Source organism: Phascolarctos cinereus, unplaced genomic scaffold (assembly GCF_003287225.1).
Source record: "Phascolarctos cinereus isolate Bilbo 61053 unplaced genomic scaffold, phaCin_HiC Scaffold_4;HRSCAF=312, whole genome shotgun sequence".
Classification (NCBI taxonomy): domain Eukaryota; kingdom Metazoa; phylum Chordata; class Mammalia; order Diprotodontia; family Phascolarctidae; genus Phascolarctos; species Phascolarctos cinereus.
In genome coordinates this window covers 160824338-160843013 of record NW_027555847.1, presented here as the reverse complement: position 1 = coordinate 160843013, position 18676 = coordinate 160824338, and the positions used below count along the sequence as shown (strand labels likewise).

The 18676-nt window shown below is 38.5% G+C and overlaps 1 protein-coding gene across 1 annotated transcript; it reads left to right on the top strand.

Moving 5' to 3' along the window:
- The first annotated feature begins 8998 nt into the window (after positions 1 to 8998).
- On the top strand, positions 8999 to 9995 carry LOC110202449 (GTP-binding protein Di-Ras2-like). The gene has a single exon (XM_020978623.2). It carries the CDS (start codon positions 9140 to 9142, stop codon positions 9806 to 9808), a length of 669 nt encoding a protein of 222 aa, XP_020834282.1. The 5' UTR covers positions 8999 to 9139; the 3' UTR covers positions 9809 to 9995.
- Positions 9996 to 18676: the final 8681 nt, after the last annotated feature.

Below are 18676 nucleotides of genomic sequence, written 5' to 3'. Positions count from 1 at the left end.
TTATATTTTATTTCAGAATGCCAAGTGGAAAAGATCCCCATTAGGCAAAAATGAAGTATGGGTAATATAAAACCCAGGGACACAAACCCTATTATTCACACAGCAAATCTTACAGGGCCTGAAGAAAGATCAAACTGACAATGCTTGATGGCATTTATAGACACCTTGTAATAACCTGAGTCTTCCACTCCCTCCCATCAGGGGCTCACAGCTGACAGGTTGGAAACTTCTAGCCCACAAACTGCTTTTAAGCCTTTGAACTTTACTCACCCAGGAGCCAGAAGTAAGGAATGGAAGAAGCACAGCTCAGCCCAGACCAAGAAGCTTTAACTGGCTGCTTATCACCTCTAGGGTAAAATATACAAACTCCTTTGTTTAGCATTTAAAGTTTTCACAATATGGCCTCAGCCCACTTTTCTGGGCTTATTACACATTAACGCCCTTCAGAAAAATAGGTTTGAATCCATCTGGCCTCCTTGTTATTCCTTCCTGAAAAACCTTCCCTCTCCACCTCTGTTTCTTATAATAATAATAGCAGCCAGAATTTTTATATCACTTTGAGGTTTGCAAAGTGCTTTACAAATATCTCATTTGATCCTCACAAAACCCTGGGAAGTGGGCTATTATCATCTTCATTTTACAGATAAGGAAACTGAGGCAGGAAAAGGTTAAGCGTTTTGCCCAGGGTCACCCAGCTAGTTAGTTTCTGAGGCAGGATTCAAACTCAAGCCTTCCTGACTCTAGGTCGAGTGTTCTATCCACTTTACCGCCTCCATATTTCCTCAAGTGCCACCTGGGCAGGTTACTTAACCTCTTTTCACCTTCAGTTTCTGAATCTGTAAAATGAGAATTATAATACCCCCTACCTCCCAAGGTTGTGATGAGGATCAAATGATTTAATATTTGTAAAGTGCTTTGCAAACCTTAAAGTGATATATAAATGCTAGCTACTACTATCAGTAGGGCATGTAGGATAAAGGCTGAGTTATTTGGAATAAAATCAACCATGATAAGCCGTATGAAAACGTGCTTAGTAGTAGAAAGGGCTTCCTGGGGAAAGAACCATCCTACCTTGCTTACATAGAAAGAGATTAATGTTTCTTATGCCTAGGACTGCCCTTAGGCAGGAAACCAAAAAAGGCAAGAAACTCTGTGGCCCTTCCCTCTCTACCTCCAACATCTGGTACCATTAACAGGATCCCAGGCCAAATAATTTTTTTGGTCCCAAGCAATAATTTTTATCATTGTGGGGAATTCTCATTGTGAAAAGTCTCTCCACTGGTGCAGATCAGCAGTTTAATCTCTAATTTATAATCTTGGAAACTTCTAGATCACATGAGCAACAATATGGCAAACTGAACATTTTCTCTGATGCCCCCAATCTCTCAAATTTCTCAAAAACAAATTAGGCGCCAAAGATAAAGCAACTTCAGCTGTCTCCATGGTCTAAGACATCTAAAATCCAAAAGAAGGTTAAAAAATCAACAACTACGAACGGATTCTTACTGATTCCGAGCTCTTTCAGCACTATTCCCCCATCTCATACACTGCCAGCATCTAGGCTTCACTGGCAGATACAAGGACATGACATAGGCTTACTTAGAAGTCCACCCCCTACATCCCAGTTTCCCCTCTCTCTTTCTAGTACTGTGGAGACTCTGGCTCCAGGCTTTGGAAGTTTGCTTGGGCCTTGACAAGACCTCCAGGGGCTGCAATCCAGAAGCACCAGCTCTGAAAAGCTCTGAACTACCAGTGCTCGCCAGAGAAGCAGAGGGAGTGAGACAGGTCACCAGGATGGGACACCATTCATGTTGGGGGCTATGCAGCGCTCTACCAAGGCTCAGGAAAAGAGCACAGGACCCTGCTGGAGCCAGTTCTGACCAGTTGGGGCAAAGACCTAGGCTGGTGGTAAACTAGGAATTCAGTATGAGAGGAGGCTGAGACACTTTGAGATCCAGCCAAGGAAACCACAATCAGAAGGAAGGGAGTCAAAAAGTAACAGGGAAAACAAGGAGTAGAGAAAACAAGGGGGAAGGGGACACTGAAAGTACCAAAGATCTCACAAAGAACCAAACTCAAAGACCTTAAACGTAATGAGCTAAATCAACAGGAAAAACCGAAGGAAATATGGCCTCTAGATCTAGTAAACAAGAACAGGCATCTATAAATACTGCAAAACAAAGGAACATGATGAGACTTCATGAGACAGAAGACTCCATGGAATCTGAGAATATGGAACCACAACACAGTTCTTGACTGGTTTAAAAGAGAAATGAGAATTATGTGAGCAAGAAGTTATGTCCTGCACGGCAAAAATAACGAGCAGGACAAAAAAACGTCAATCTGCAATGGTAAGCCTTACCAAGAGAGCACACTATATTGGGAATGCAAATATGCAGAAGTAAAGGACAACCTAGAAGAAGAGAAGCAAACAACAAGAACATCAAAAGAAAATACGCTCGCTAGGCAAGCAAAACATATAGACCCCAAAGACAGGATGCATAGAGACAACCTAAAGATTACAGGTTTCCCAGGAGAACATGACAGGACAAAAACCTGAATACTATAATGAAGAAAAAAATGAATAGAACTGCCCAGAACTTTCGAACATATAAAATTAAATTCCGATTGAAAGAAGTCACAGATTGCCTCTAGGGGAAAAAAAAACCAAGGCTGCAAACTCCAAGACACTTAGGGATTCAATTTAACAATTCAATTTAGAAACAAGTTCTACAAACCATCAGGAGAAACACCTTCATACAAGTCTATTCTGCACCCACCAGAAAAAGGAGGAAGGAATGGAATGTGTTACAAAGAGCAATGGAGCTCAGGATGCAGCCCAAGGTGTCTTATCCTGCAAATCTGCTTAATCATATTGGACAAAAGATGGATGTTCAATAATAGAGCAGAGTTTGAAACACTTTTAGAAAGAAAACCTGAACTAAAGAGATTTTTTTGCTTCTTGAACACCCCAAACAACAGAAATATCAGAGGAATGAATAAATGCAGACAGCAATAGCAACAGAATGACAACAGAAAAATTACTAATAGACTCCTTTTTAAATGTACAAGGAGACAGGGATGAAGGTGGAAATCTAATAGAGGTAACAGTGAAAGGTGGACAAGGGGCATTAAAGACAAAACCTGGCAACACTGTGCTTACAGGTGAATGCTTCTTTTGTGGGACTACATTATAATATCATAACTGCTACCTTGGGACAATGTCTTCTCTGACACCTGCAATAACTGGTGTTATTCTGGGCACAATGGAAAAGGGAAGTACATGGGATAAGTCCTACAAGGCAGTGGTAGAAAGTGCTTACAGGGCAGAGCCTAGAATGGATACCTTGGAATTGATTATATGAAGATTGATTATATGAAAAATACAAAGAAAAGAAACAGCTTACATTATGAATCAGAGAATGAGAGTCTAGAGTAAGCAGGAAAAGATGATGGATAGTGAAGAGCAGAAGAAATCCCTTTTGGAAAGGGATACAGAAGACAAAATTAAGAAACTAATAAACAGGACTAGCTGAAGGGGAGGAGAGGAAGGGAAAATCTACTTGACTGAGAGAAAAAAAGAGGGAGGGAATATATATATATGTGTATATATATGCATATACACATACATATATATATATATATGTATATGGAACAGGGCCACCTTACAAAAAACATTAAAGTAGCTGAAGGAACATAATACTATGTTTACAGCAAAAGGTAGAGGGGAAAGCATAACTTGGGGGAAAAAACCAATTCTAGAGACAGATAGAGGAAAATATATACCTAACTCATAACTTTAAATATGAATGGATTAAACAATCCAATAAAATGAAAAAGAGTGACAGATTGGATAAGAACATAAAACCCTACAACCTGTTGCTTATAAGAAATATATTTAAAAAAACAAAAACATATACAAAATAAAACTGAGGGGAGAGAAAAAAATTTACTATGTGTCAAATGAATCTAAAAAAGCAGGAGTTGCCTTCCTGCTATCAGACAAAGCAAAAACAAACATTCAAGAAATAAAAAAGGATAAAGAAGAAAACTATATTATGCTGAAAGGAACCATAGACAACAAACCAATATCAGTAATAAACTTAAATGCTCCAAATGCCTTAGTATTCAAATGCATAAAGGAAACATATGAGGGTCAAGAAGACACAGTAACACAATAGTGACAGGAGACTTCAACATCTCTCTATTAGGTTTGGATGAGTCTAACAGCATGATAAACAAAGGGAAAATGGGAACTGAACAAATTTCTGGAGAAACTAGGGTTAAAAGACCTATGGCATCTTCTAAATAGGACAGCAAAAGAAAACACGTATTTCTTTGTACCATATGGAACTTTTACAAAAACTGACCCGGTGTTAGGACACTGAAATATTGCAAACAAATGTAAAAAGGCAAAAATAGTTATTACATCCTTTACAGACCATAATGCCATAAAATTAGAAATTGGTTCAAGGACCGCAAACAAAAGATACAGATCCAAATGAAGACTTAAATGAAATCTTAAATAATGAGTGGGTCAAAGAACAAATTATATAAATAACAACTATGTAAAAGAAAATGATAATGATGAAACAACATACCAAAATTTCTGGGATGCAATTTATACTCTTTTATATTCTTTGTGGGGAATGTTATTAGAATAAGGAAAAATTGGAACCTTTAGAAATGTTCACTGTAGTTTCCAATATTCTTTGTTCCATAAACCCCTTTGAACAAAAACAAAAAAAGGTTTGTGAATCCCAAAAGTAATTTAATACAATACTCATAATATTCTTTTACATTTATTCATTAAGTACTTATGATAACTACAATGATAACTTTTGGCCCCAAGAGGTCCACATTAAAATTTATATTACAGAACTATAACTATAAATCATAAAATTTTATTCTACCTGTAACTATCAAAATTCAAATTTTATAGAAGACTAACTATAAAATAATTATGAATATTTTATGTAAGACATACAATAAGAACTAAAAGAAATAATCCAGCAATACCTCATATGCTTACTATTATCTACAACACTTTATATAAAATTTCTTTATCTTACAAATTTTGTTAACTAAGTAACATTTTAATGAAATAAGTTACAAGGTGGAAGGTATTTAACACAGTATGATAGCCATGTGTAAATTTTATTTGATATTAGACTTTTTAATTTGAATAAAAGTTTACAGTATTTGGCTCAACACGACACCAGGGGTGGGGAGCCTGCAGCTTCAAGGCCACATGTGGCCCTCTAGGACCTCAAGTGTGGCTCTTTGAATAAATCCAAACTTCACAGAACAAATTGCCTTAATAAAAGGATACGTTCTATAAAACTTGGACTCAGTCAAAAGGCCACATCCAAGGACCTAGAAGGCCACATGTGGCCTCAAGGTTGCAGGTTCCTTATTCCTGTACTGGTTTTTTTTTTCCTTTATTGAGAGATAGAAATTCTTTTTTATTTTTGGCCATCTAACCAATCTGTAAAAATGAATAACTAGTTACAACAGCAAATATTTACTTTTCTAATGTACTAAATAATAATCTTACTTAAAGTTCAACTGCATATATTGCTTCATTTAAAAAATCATGTCTATATAAACTAACCTTTGTAGGGGAAAAAAAAAATCTTCAGACATGACTTTCTTCTTTTCCACCACTGGCACAATAGTTACACTGTCACAGAAACACTTCTTAATGACTGACCAGTGTTGCCAACCAGTTCATTTGAAAATCTGCCAGACAGAATAACATAAATGGAGGATAAGTTTAAATTAGAAAGTAATCTTAGGGGCAGCTAGGTGGTACAGTGGATAGAGCTCTGGCCTTGGAGTCAGGAGGATCTGAGTTCAAATCCAGCCTCAAACACATAATACTTACTAGCTGATTGACCCTGGGCAAGTCACTTAACCTCATTGCTAACCAAAAATAAAAAATAGTAATCTTAATGTGGCAATGAGAAGTAATATAAAGTTTTTTTTCTGTAGAACATTTGGGATGATACATGATGATTTCAAGATGGCTTCTAATGCACATGGCCAGTGATGCCAGTTTCCTAAACAGCCTGACATTTGAGCTGCAAAAATGCAAAAAATTTGTAACATTTTGATCATCTGATTACATAGCTGATAAGGTACTATTAACAGGATAAAAGAGAGAGCTACTCTGGCGTAATGTATAAAACACAAATAAGGATATGTACAAGCATCTGACCGTATACTGGGAATCGGTTTATACTCTGAAGTCAAACTCTTGCGGTGGTTTGAAAATAAAGTGATAACAGGTTGAGAAACATCATGTTTACTCAGCAGCAGAGTTAGATATAATCACTGCACAAACACCAAAATCGCGTGGTTTCATGACAGTTTCAAATAGCTGCAGAAAAAAACCTGCAGCGCTTCACACATGCACATACCTATTGTCGCAGAAGAAAAATACATTTGTAACACAATCTGACGATTATTTATTGCTTTAGGAACTGTGAAAGAATTTTTAGCACAAAACTCTTGAACTATCATCATGAATGCTTGAAGGGTTCATGAACCACTAAATGGTAACATCTGTTTGATGGCATCATTCAATGCAACAGCATACCTGATGGCTTATTCTAATGTTGATAGTTCTGCTGAAGGGGAACAAAAAAAAATGGAAACTAGAGATATACTCCATAAAGAGACAGAGAAATCAGAATTGCAACTAAGAGTTGAGTGGGTTGACCAGGTAACTAGAGCTTCCATCCAGGGATACTGGCTCAAGTAAGGCACAGGATCAACTGGGATTCAGTATGAGGATAAGTAGGATTACCAGAACAAATGCCTTTCACAGGGGTACTCAGACATCCTCAAGCAACAATCACAGGATCAAAATTCAGAACCAGAAGGGATCACTGGATTATAGAACTACAGCTGGAAAGGCCCTCAGAGGTCATCTAGTCCAACCTCCACATTTTACAGATGGAGAAACTAGAGAGGTTAAGTGATTGTCCATCATCACTCAGGTAGTTACCACCTTTTCCCCCTGCACCTTGTTGCCTCTCTCATTTATTGCCAGAATTTAGAGCAAAACTGCCAATTAAAAGCAATTTTGATTTGGTGAGGAAACCTTAGTAATTCCCATGCCAGCTGAACAAATGCAAGCTGTGAGGGATGAACTTTGAACCCCACCCCAGAGGGGAATGTTTACACTTAAGATAGACAGTTACAGAGAAATCACCAGGAAAGGATGAGGAAAACAAAGCAACTATCATGACAACCACTACCCAAAACCTGCCAGATGAGATAAAACCTCCTTACAACACCTTCTGGGTATTTGATATTATAAAATACTTTTTAAAAAATTAATAACAACAAATAATAAAATAAATAATGTTTTATAAAATACTGTTCAATGTTTCACTGAAAGGTGGGGAAGAGAAAATAGGCTGACTTTACACAAAAGTGATCATTATAGCTTAGTAAAACTGTTCTTCCAGCCAGCTGAAAACCAGAATGGCAGTGGGAACTACCACAGAGAACAGTTATCAGAAGAATGGGGGGGGGTGCCAGCTAGGTGGCTCAGTGGATACAGCACCTGCCCTGAAGTCAGAAAAACCTGAGTTCAAATCCGGCCTCAGACCAAACATTTGCTAAGTGCTAGCTGTGTGACCCTGGGCAAATCACTTAACTGCAACTGCCTTGAAAAAGAAAAAGAGAAGAATGGGCCTTTGCCTTGCTAAGGAACCTCACACCATCTATAGATCATCAGAATAAAACTACTGTCCTCGAGAGTTGAAGGCAGAGACCAGTGACCATTAATCAGGCTTTAGAGAAAGGGGCTGCCTTTCATTTTGTGTTTTTTTGCACGTAGTAAGTGCTTAACAAATGTTTTTTCATTCATTCAGAAAAAAATAGAGTTATATTAGAATTTTCTCTGAGGTTCCTTTCATCTCTAGATCCATGGTCGTGTAACAGATATGGCAAATTGGTTACTTGTGAAGGAGCACAAAATCAGGAAGACTCCAAATCTGTAAAGTGCTAGCTAAAAATGTGGTGGGTGATTTTTAAGTGTACATTGTACATAAATAAAGGAATAACTTGTTGGGTGGACAGGAAGGACATATTTTAAAATTAAGGTGATGTTAAAAAAAGATACCATCAACAACAAAAAAACTAATTGTAAACTATGACAGTTCAATTCAACAAATATTGTTTCAAACTATAAACTCTGGGCCTGAGTGCTTTATACATTCCGGGAGAAAATACTTTCCAGATAATAAAATTTTCCTAATAACATTGAGTTTAAGTTCACAACTGTGGTGAAGGAAAAGGAAGCCAAAGCTGAAGTTAGGCTTACAACCAGTAAACCAGTAAAGAATAAACTTATTTGGATTTTTTTTTATTCTAGCTAGGTTGTTACAAGGACTAGATGAAACATCTGTGCAGGTGCTCTGTAAATCTTGTTACTGCTTCTCTAGTATTGCCGTTAGTGCCAAGCACAGCTCAGAACACACAACTTTTATTGTTCACTTGAGCGGCCATAAACGCAGTTTACAGGAGAGGAAATTAGCGGACTTTTCCTATAGCAGGGGCAGTGTTGTTAACACACACACACACACACACACACACACGTCCTCAGCGTTCCCAGACTTAACCTGAGACAGTTCTCTCCAAAAAGTGGCGTACTCGACTTCACCTGAGCCTCTCCGTCCTCATCTCAGCCTGCCAAGTGACCTAAGGCTGAAGAACCCTGTGGGTGGGGCACAGCCCTTCGCGTCCAGGGATCAGTAAAGCTCGAAACAGTCGGTGACCAGAACAGAAGAAAGGAAGGAAAGGAGTAAAGAGGGAGGAAGTAAATAGGAGGGGCGAGGAGCAGGTAAATGGGAGGGGCGAGGAGGACGTAAATGGGAGGAGGGAGGCTTTTTAAATTATGTATTTTCTTTTAACCAATAGTAGCCCTCGGTCTGGGTCCCCTCCCCGGGCCATTATTGGCCAATTCATAATATAAAAACAGGCTAGCCGGGTCGGACGCTCTAAAGAGGGGAATTGGGTCAAAAAAGGATGTTTTTATGTGATACCCCTAACTTCGAGATTCACTGAGGTGTCTCCACAATCCGTGCAGGTCTATCCTTCGTAGGTCCCCTTAATCTCCAACACCATGGCCCTGAACCCAGCCAAGCCCAAGTCCAGCGTGCGCCTGGTTTTCTTTGGCGCGGCTGGCGTGGGCAAGACTGCGCTGATCCAGCGTTTTCTGGCGGACACGTTTGAGGCTCAGCACAAGCGCACGGTGGAGGAACTGCATTGCCTGGAGTATGAGCTGGACGCGCAGCAGGTGCGCGTGGAGATCATGGACACGAGCGGCAGCTATTCGTTCCCGGCCATGAGGCAGCTAGGGATCCGTCGTGGGGACGCCTTCGCCCTGGTCTATTCGCTGCAGGAACCTGAGTCCTTCCAGGAGGTGCGGCGGCTGCGCGCCGAGATCCTGGAGACCAAGGGCGAGGCGCCCAGCCCGCCGCCCATCGTGGTAGTGGGCAACAAAAGCGACCTGGCGCCCAGCGGGAGCTTCCCCGACGCTGTGATCGCTGCCGTGGAGCTCGAGTGGGGCGGCATCTACCTCGAGGCGTCCGCCAAGCTCGGAGACAACGTACTGAGCCTCTTCCAGGAGCTCCTGCAGCTCGTGCACCTGCCCAGCCGCCTCAGCCGCCTCAGCCCATTGCTGCGCCGTCGCCGCCAGACTTTCCCTGGGGGAGCACCAGATGGGGCAGTGGGGACGGTCCCAACGTCCCGGGCAGTGATGCGCAAGCGCCACAGTTGCGCAGTGTCGTAGCGCTCGCGATTCCATTTTCTCCGAGAGTCCCAAACCCAACGAAAGAACGCGCAGCCCCGACTTAGTGCCCTTCCCTTTCTCGGTTCTCTGCACCACTTTGGTTCAGACTCTTAAACCACCCCCCGGCTGAAGCTGCTACGGGTATCCTGCCGCTACTAACTCGCCTCTCCCCGTAAGCGCAGCTGAGCTGTCTGGAGGGGGATGATATGTGTCCCGGTGGGACTGGGTCGCGGAATTGGCTGATGCCCGTGTTTAGGGTGGTGTGGGCATATACGTCCAGCGTGCCAACGTTCCTGCTTTAGGATGGGCGGGCGGAGAAACCAGGTGCCAAGTGTGAATAACTCGGAAGTCCTGCAGCTGCTGATCTGTATTGAATTGTGTGCTGAACTCTGGGAGTGGTTGCTGTTGGACTATTACAGTGGCCGCTGGTCCCATAGAAGGCTACTGGGTAGGGTAGCAGGAAAAACTCAAACGTCTTCCATGCAGTTAAATTGGGGACACTTTGACGGAGTTTGGACTAGAAGATTCTTTCCAGCTCCAAATCTTATCACACTATGAATATGAGAAGCTCTTTACTTGGCTATACAGTGGAAAGTGCCTGATGTTCCAGGCCTCTGAAAAATAGCATCCGTGGTAAGCTGTCAAGGCCAAATTTAAAAGCTCCGCTTGCAAAGTCTGCCCAGACCTTTAAGCAGTTCTTCGGAAGGGGACATGTTAGCTTCAAGGGACCTCATTAACAGTTGTTTTCTTCTACCCCACATCCCCTCAATGCCACAGTTTACCCTCGCAGCTGCAGAGCTTCCTAAGCATTCTCATTGTTTTAGCTTCCTGACTAGGTTGTAAACCCTTCAGGGGCAAGGATGGCAATGGCGTAGTACATATATACATATGCGTATATATTTGGTATACAAATGTGGTTCTTCCGATTCAGGACTGTGTTGCTGAGGTTGGGTGTAAATATTTGTAAATAAATTTATATTAACTACGGTAAAGGAATTCTGTCCTTTTGTTAAAGTCTGATTATATAGCTAAAGTTTACTGTGATCTTCACAACACTGTGAGCTAAGTGCTATCACCCTCATTTAACAATTGAGAAAGCAGGGGCAGCTAGGTGGCGCAGTGGATAGAGCACCGGCCTTGGATTCCGGAGGACCTGAGTTCAGATGTGCCCTTGGACACGTAACACTTTCTAGCTGTGTGACCCTGGGCAAGTCACGTAATCCCATTGCCTAGCAAAAAAAAAAAAATTGAGGAAACAGGCCCATGCCCAGGATCATACAGCTTGTTAGTTTCTGAGGTGGATGGAATTTGACACAAGAAAAATAGGCTTGTAAGGAAATGTTAAGAATATTAATTGTATGCTTAAGAGTTTTGCAAATTAAAGTGAAGTAGGACTCAATTAAGAAATAATTTTTAAATTGGTATATATATGAAATTGGAGATTTCGCTGTAAATTATATGAGATTCCTACTCATTTTTAATAACAGATTCAGATTTATCATTTCATAGCTAAGAAGAAAGATTATTCCAGGGGTGAGGAACCGGGGGCCTCAAGGCCATATAAGGCTCCCTAGTTTCTGAAGTGTGGCTCTTTGATTGAATCCAAACTTCACAGAACAAATCCCCTTAATAAAAGGGTTTGTTCTATAAAATTTGGTCTCAGTCAAAAGGCTGCACCACAAGTCCTAGAAGGCTGCATGCAGCCTCAAGGCAGGTATAAACCAGTATAAACGTTATTAAATCTTTATCTCATAGGCTAATACTGGGGCACATCTGAGCTACTATAATAACATGCATATAATGATGAATAACTATAATAAGATGCAAAATGAGAGCTATTTAGCACAGAATTTTAGTTTTTTCTATATTCCAAACAACTGTCAATGAGCATTTGATGTTGTCATCTTCTTGTTACTACCTATAGATATTTGTGCATAAAATAATGTCCTTAAATGTTTCAAAACAATGTAAGAATAATTGGATATTGACGCAATAGTTTATGGGACCAAGCTGTTATTCTATTAATTATTAGGACTAAATAAAAAAATTAAAATTAAAAAAAAACTAAATCAGAAACATCTTTGGTTTTGTTTTGAAGGAAAGAATTTGAGTTCTATGAGTTTCCTTAGAGAAGAGTAATTTATGGAATATCTTGTGTTACCTAGATGGGAAACGTCAATTTTATTTGAATTTGTTATTTAATTTGGAATTATTACCTGAGTATTGAGTGTGTCTTGAAGTGCAAACATGTTTTATTGTAAACAACTTATTTGATTTGTATTGTTTTGAAATTGATTACTCAATGTGTTTATACATCCCATCACAGGACCTTTTGGTATAGCTGAAGCTAATTTGGCAATTTTTAAATGAATTCAGTTATGATCATCTTCTTATAAAAAAAAATTCAGTTCCTTAGCAGAATCTCATTCTCCTGAGGGGGGAGTGAGCAGGTAAAAGTAAATCATTAGAGTAAATAAAAAATTAATAATAATAAGAGGAGATAATTATAAATGTCAAATATAAAAAATCAGGCTCAAAAATTTTCAGCCTGTATTTGAATTTCCCAAATATAGCAAAATGACAGTTATCTAACATATATCACAAGGCCATTATAGGCATTAAACTGAAGTCTCTTTCTTTTCTGAAACTTAAATAAACACTAGCAGTTATCAAAGGGCTCATTCTACAAGTTAAATCCTCATAGATTCTTTTAGATCCTTCCTTCAGCCTGACTGTGTCCGAATTATCTGGTTTAGATAAGGATAGAGGCAGCAAGGAGTACAGGAAAAATGTGAATTCTCTGGTCTAAAAGTTTCTAATTAGGTTTGAGCTAGCTCCCACTACCTGACCTGGTTATCAATAAAGCAAACTTGAATCGTATTAAGATCTATATTGTAAGAGATTTTAATGGAGAAAGGGATCCCCTGAAAGTGACCTGAACTTGAGAAGCTGCTCTAAAGCCCCATCCATTCCAGAATGCCTAAGAGGAAAGATTTCCAGAGGAATAGAGGACTGTATTATGAGATGTTTTCAGAAACCAGACAACTTTATGAGATGTCTAAGACCTAAGATATGATGAACTAAATAAAAGGACAATGAGAATAGATTACCATCCCCCCAACTGATGGACTTACCTTCAATTTACAATTTTTTGTTGCAACGGAAAGAACAGCTATAAATGTTTTTGTACATGTAGGTCCTTTTTCCTTTTTTATGATCTCTTTGGGATACAGATCTAGTAGTAGTATTGCTGGATCAAAGGGTATGCACAATTTGATTACCCTTTGGGCATAGTTCCCAATTGCTCTCCAGAATGGTTGGATCGGTTTACAACTCCACCAACAATGCATTAGTGTCCCAATTTTCCCACATTCATGAAGAGAATTATTGTGTGGTGAGATGGCAACAGAAGAGTTCCAGGGTGAAAAACCCTCAGGCACTGAAAGAAGTTCCAGGATGAGTAGAGACATGATTTTGAAGTTCAGAAGATCACAGTTCTGGAAAGGGGAAAAAAAATTTTTAAAAGTAGAAAAAAAAAGTACTCTGACCCAAGGCAAGTCACTTGACCCTTTTTGCCTCAGTTTCCTCATCTGTAAAATGAGCTAGGGATGGGAATGGCAAACCACTCCAGTATCTTTGCCAAGAAAACCCCCAAAAGGGATCACAAAAAGTCAGACACAACTGAAAATGACTAAACAACCTTGCTTTGGAAACTTCCCTAACCAGCAAGAGTTTACCACCTTCAGACCAAGAACCAAAAAGCTTTTCTTGAAACAATTCAGAGAGGCAGGTCAGTGTGGGCTTGGGTGCTTGTTGACCCATTTACATCTTACTGGCTATGAGTGATTGTCTCAGATAAAGTAGAAATTTTGTAATCTTAAATTGCCAAGACTTCCCCTTGGGCATGCCCTGTATTCAGATCAAGGGAATGATGTGCTTCGGGAAGGGAGCTTCAGCCTCAGTAACCTACAACTCCAAAGAACTGGAATACTAAACAGAATTATAGGGCAGATTATTGTCACAATCTTCACAGTACCAGTTAAATAGTGCAGTGGGGATAGTTGTTGCAATAAATTAGCTAACAAATAGAATTTATCACACAAAAGATTTTTACTTAACATTCCCTTCTATTAGTATTTGTCTTTCTCAAAAATAGCTTAAAATTTGTCCTGATATAAAAAGATAATCATTAGACTTCCATGAAGTAATATAGCTGGAAACCTCTAAACTGACAGATATCTGTCTAATCTTTAATGTTAAGACTATGTTGGTTAAAATGTAATTTAAATATAGACCATCCTGATATAACTTCATAATTCACAATAATCTTATGCTATAAATTCCTAATTACTATAAATAAATTCCTAATTACCACCCCCTCTCATCAAAAAATGTTTTCAGCGGGGAAGGAGATTCAATTTTCTAGGTGAAACAATGCCAAAAATATACCCAATTAGATTGGCCTTATTATAATAGCCCCTAATAACCAATAATCTTAAATTTTTCCAAAGTGTAGCCAAATGATTTTAGATGAAACTTCCTCTTTACTATAGGCAAGGACTTCAGAATATTAATAGTTTGCAAACATTTTCCTTTTTTTAAAGTTAAGCTCATAATGTAGCAACATCCAGATTAGAAAAAAACTGTTCCTAAAAGCATATCTGCACAGTATCATAAACAATATTATAAATTTGAAACATAAAACAAAACCCATTTCTAGTCGTTATCTCAATTCAGTTGAATGAATCTCTAAATTACTTTACAGAGAAAATCATTCTGAGAAAATTTAAATGGAACCTACATGAACTGATTTCTAAATTTCCTCATTCTGATTAGGTGTGGTAGGTATTTTCACTTTTATAGCTCTTAGGTTTAAGCATTATAGAATTCATAACATGTCATCAGAAGAGTGGAAACAAAACTTGTAACCATATCAAACATCTTATCAGATAAAAAAAAACAAAAAATGTTTTTCATTATCATAATCTGTATAAAATAAGGGAGTTCCTTTAGACACATTCTTTTTGCTATGGCTGGCTCCCATTACAGAAAAAAAAAATCCTTAGGGATGTCCTTTCTTTTCTTTTGCCTGATTATATATTACTTTTAATCTTAAGTACTTTGATATATATATATATATATATTATTTTAATTTAATATTTGTTTTCCCCAATTACATGTAAAAACAATTTTTAACATTCATTTAAAATTTTTTTTAGTTCCAAATTCTCTCCCTTTCCTCCACCTTCCATTGAGAAGGCAAGCAATTTGATATAGATTATATATGTGTAGTCATGCAAAACATATTTCTATGTCAGTCACGTTGTGAAAGAAAACAGACAAAAAACCCCAAGAAGAATAAAGTAAAGAAAAAGTATGTTTCAATCTGAATTTAGACTCCATCAGTTCTTTCTCTGGAGATGGATGGCATTTTTTATAATGTCCTTCAGAATTCTTGGATCATTCTGTTGCTGAGAATAGCTAAATCATTCATAGTTGATCATCATACAGTATTGCTGTTACTACATACAATGGTCTGGTTCTGCTCATTTCACTTTGCTTCAGGTCATGTTTTTCTGAGAGCATCCTGCTTATCATGTCTTATAGCACAATAGTATTCCATCACAACCATATACAATAACTTCTTCAGCCATTTCCCAATGGGTTGACAAGGGATGTCCTTTCTTAGTGTTTCAAGAATCTCTCCTGTGGGCCAAGTAGATTAAGTGGCTATCAATTAATCTCAATTGAGATGGGTGATCTGCTTTAGAGCCTAAGATTAGGGGATGCTATGGATATACTTTGTATGTTTTGTTAAAATCTGGGTAAAATATTTAATGCTTTAATGAAATATTATATTCATTTACCAACTTGTTGAATGGATAAAACGATTCTCTGAGCAAAGGATTGCCTACAAGACCCCTGGCCTCAGAGAAGAGAACCATCCTTGAGACAATTCCTGTCTCTAGACTTTGAGACAACCACTATCTCTGGTATCTCTTGATATCCTTTTCTCTTCTCATGGAGTCCTTATTTAATGCTACTCTTTTCAGGCCCACCCCCATCCATCTCTCCCATCTCTTTCCCCTCACTTAATAGCATTTTATTTTTTTTACAATTACATGTAAAGACAGTTTTCAACGTTTGTTTTTTATGAGATTTTGAATTCCAAATTTTTTTCTCCCTCCCCCTTTCTTTTCCCCTCCCCAAGATGGCAAGCAGTCTGATATAAGTTATATGCATACAATCATGTTAAACGATTTCCTCTCCCATATCTTTAAGAATCCCAGGACAGATAAAGCTGAGTCTTGAACAGTCAGACTACTTTCAAGGGGCCACCTGCTATGGAGACAATTTTCTGATTGCCAGTAACAGATGACTTTGTCCCTCTCAATTATATCAAAGAAAACTTGTTCTTCCTTAGTAAAGGGATTACTAGGAGTGGTCTAATCTTTAATGCTATTTCACATGTCATTATTGGCTCCTTTCTTTTTAAAAAAAAACTTTATATTTTCCAATTACATATAAAGATAATTTTTGACATTCATTTTTATAAAATTTTGAGTTCCAAATTTTCTCCCTGCCTCCCTCCTCTGCCCCCTCTTTAAGGATAGTTAGCAATTTGATACAGGTTATATATGTGCAATCATGTAAAACATTTCTATATTAGTCATATTGATGAGCAGCACATTGAGTTGTGGCAGAATGTCTCTAAAGAATTCAAAGACTCAGGCCGACTCCAAACCAGTGAAAAACATTCATTATGGTTTTGAGGTTTCATGCTCTGGTGAGTGGCTGAGTTTCTTAGAGGAATTAGTAACTTCAGTAAGGCAAGAGAGACAATTTGTGTGATGCTGATTACACAATAAAAATTCACATAGAATAGAGGAATATGATGAATATTAAAAAGGCAGGAGGGGTTTGTTAAGAGATTAGGTAATAGGGGAGGGGTCCCAACTCAGTGGAACTGCACGTGCACTTACCTACAGTACATACAGAAAAACCCAAATTGGGGGGGGAGCATGAATGTATGACAATGATATTATAATAAACCTCCCTACATCATAAGTTCACTCGAAGTCAGTTCTTTACTATTACTTCGAAGGTACTATTTGAGTGTGGCCCCCTTCTACGGTCAAACATCTTGTTCTGCATCCTGTTAGTGCTGCTTTCTGATTGGCTAGCTATTGTGGTCCTGTCTGGTTAAGATGGATAATGGGGTTGAGGTTGAATGCATGGTCACACTTGTTTCTGTGGGAATTATGTGAATTAGATCTGGGGACAGAGGCTAGCCAGAGGATCGAATCTGGGGGCAATGGCTAGCTAGGGACAGTAGCTAGCTAGAAGCACTGGCTATTTTTAATCTGGGGGCAGTGGCTAACTAGGGGCAGTGGGTCTGCCTATGATTGAGTTTGGGGGCTTGTGATGTGGTTAAGGCCAGATTGGGTGGTCAGATCAGAACAGGCCTGCTGTTCAGTGGGGCCCATAAGGATGTTAGAATGTTGGGGCTGGGGGCAGCTCTATTAGGATTCCATCAATACTGTGAAAGAAGAAACAGAAGAAAAGGAAAAAACCATGAAAAATGCTTCAATTTGTATTCAGACTACATCAGTTCTTCCTCTGGATGTGGATAGAATTTTCCATCAGTAGTCTTCTGGAATTGTCTTGGATCATTGTATTGCTGAGAAGAGCTAAGGCATTCATAGTTGATCATCACACAGTGTTGCTGTTAGTGTGCACAATGTTTTCCTGGTTCTGCTCACTTCACTTTGCGTCAGTTCATGTAAGTCCATCCATGTTTTTCTCAAATCCACCTGCTCCTCATTTCTTATAACACAATAGTATTCCATTACATTCATATACCACATCTTGTTCAGCCATTCCCCAGTTGATGGCCATTCCCTTGATTTCCAATTTTTTTTTCTTTTGCCACCACAAAAAGAGCTGGTATAAGTATTTTTGTATATGTAGGTCCTTTTCCCTTTTCTTTGATCTCCTTGGGATATAGATCTAGTAGTGGATAGCTGAATCAAAGGGAATGCACAGTCTGATTGCCTTTTGGGCATAGTTCCACATTGCTCTCCAGAATAGTTGGATCAGTTCCCATCTCCACCAACAGTGCAATAGTGTCCCAATTTTCCCACATCCTCTCCAACATATATGATTTCCTTTTCTGTCATATTAGCCAATTTGATAGATGTGAGGTGGTACCTCAGAGTTATTTTAATTTTCATTTCTCTAATCAGTAGTAATTTAGAGCATTTCTTCATATGGCTATAGATAACTTTGATTTCTTCATCTGAAAACTGTCTCTTCATATCCTTTGACCATTTATTAATTGCAGAATGCCTTGTATCCTTAAAAATTTGACTAGTCTTCTATATGTTTGAGAAATGATGGTTCCTTACTTTCTGTGATTAGATCCTAGGGTTGGTCTCCAACTCTACTACAGTCAACAAAAATTTATTAAGTGCCTTACCATGTGTCAGCATTGTGCTAAGTGCCAGACAGTATATTGAGAGGATACAAGATGTATACAAGTAAACAAGGCAAATACAAAGTATATCTATAGAAAACAATGTAAAGTAATTATTTGGGTGGAAGTCAAAAGAAAAAAATGATAAACATCCTCTGCTTTCAAAAAATTTATATCCTAATATAAATTAGACTCAGGGGTGAGCTGGTAAATGTTTAACAACCAGTTCTCTGGAAAACTGTGAGCTTGACACAGTTTTCTTTATTTTTTTTTCATTCAAATAATATTTTATTTTCCCCCATTACATGTAAAAACAATTTTTAGCATTTTATATTTTTTAAGTTTTGAATTCCAAATTCTATCTTTCCCTCCCTCCCTTCTCTCCTCCCTGA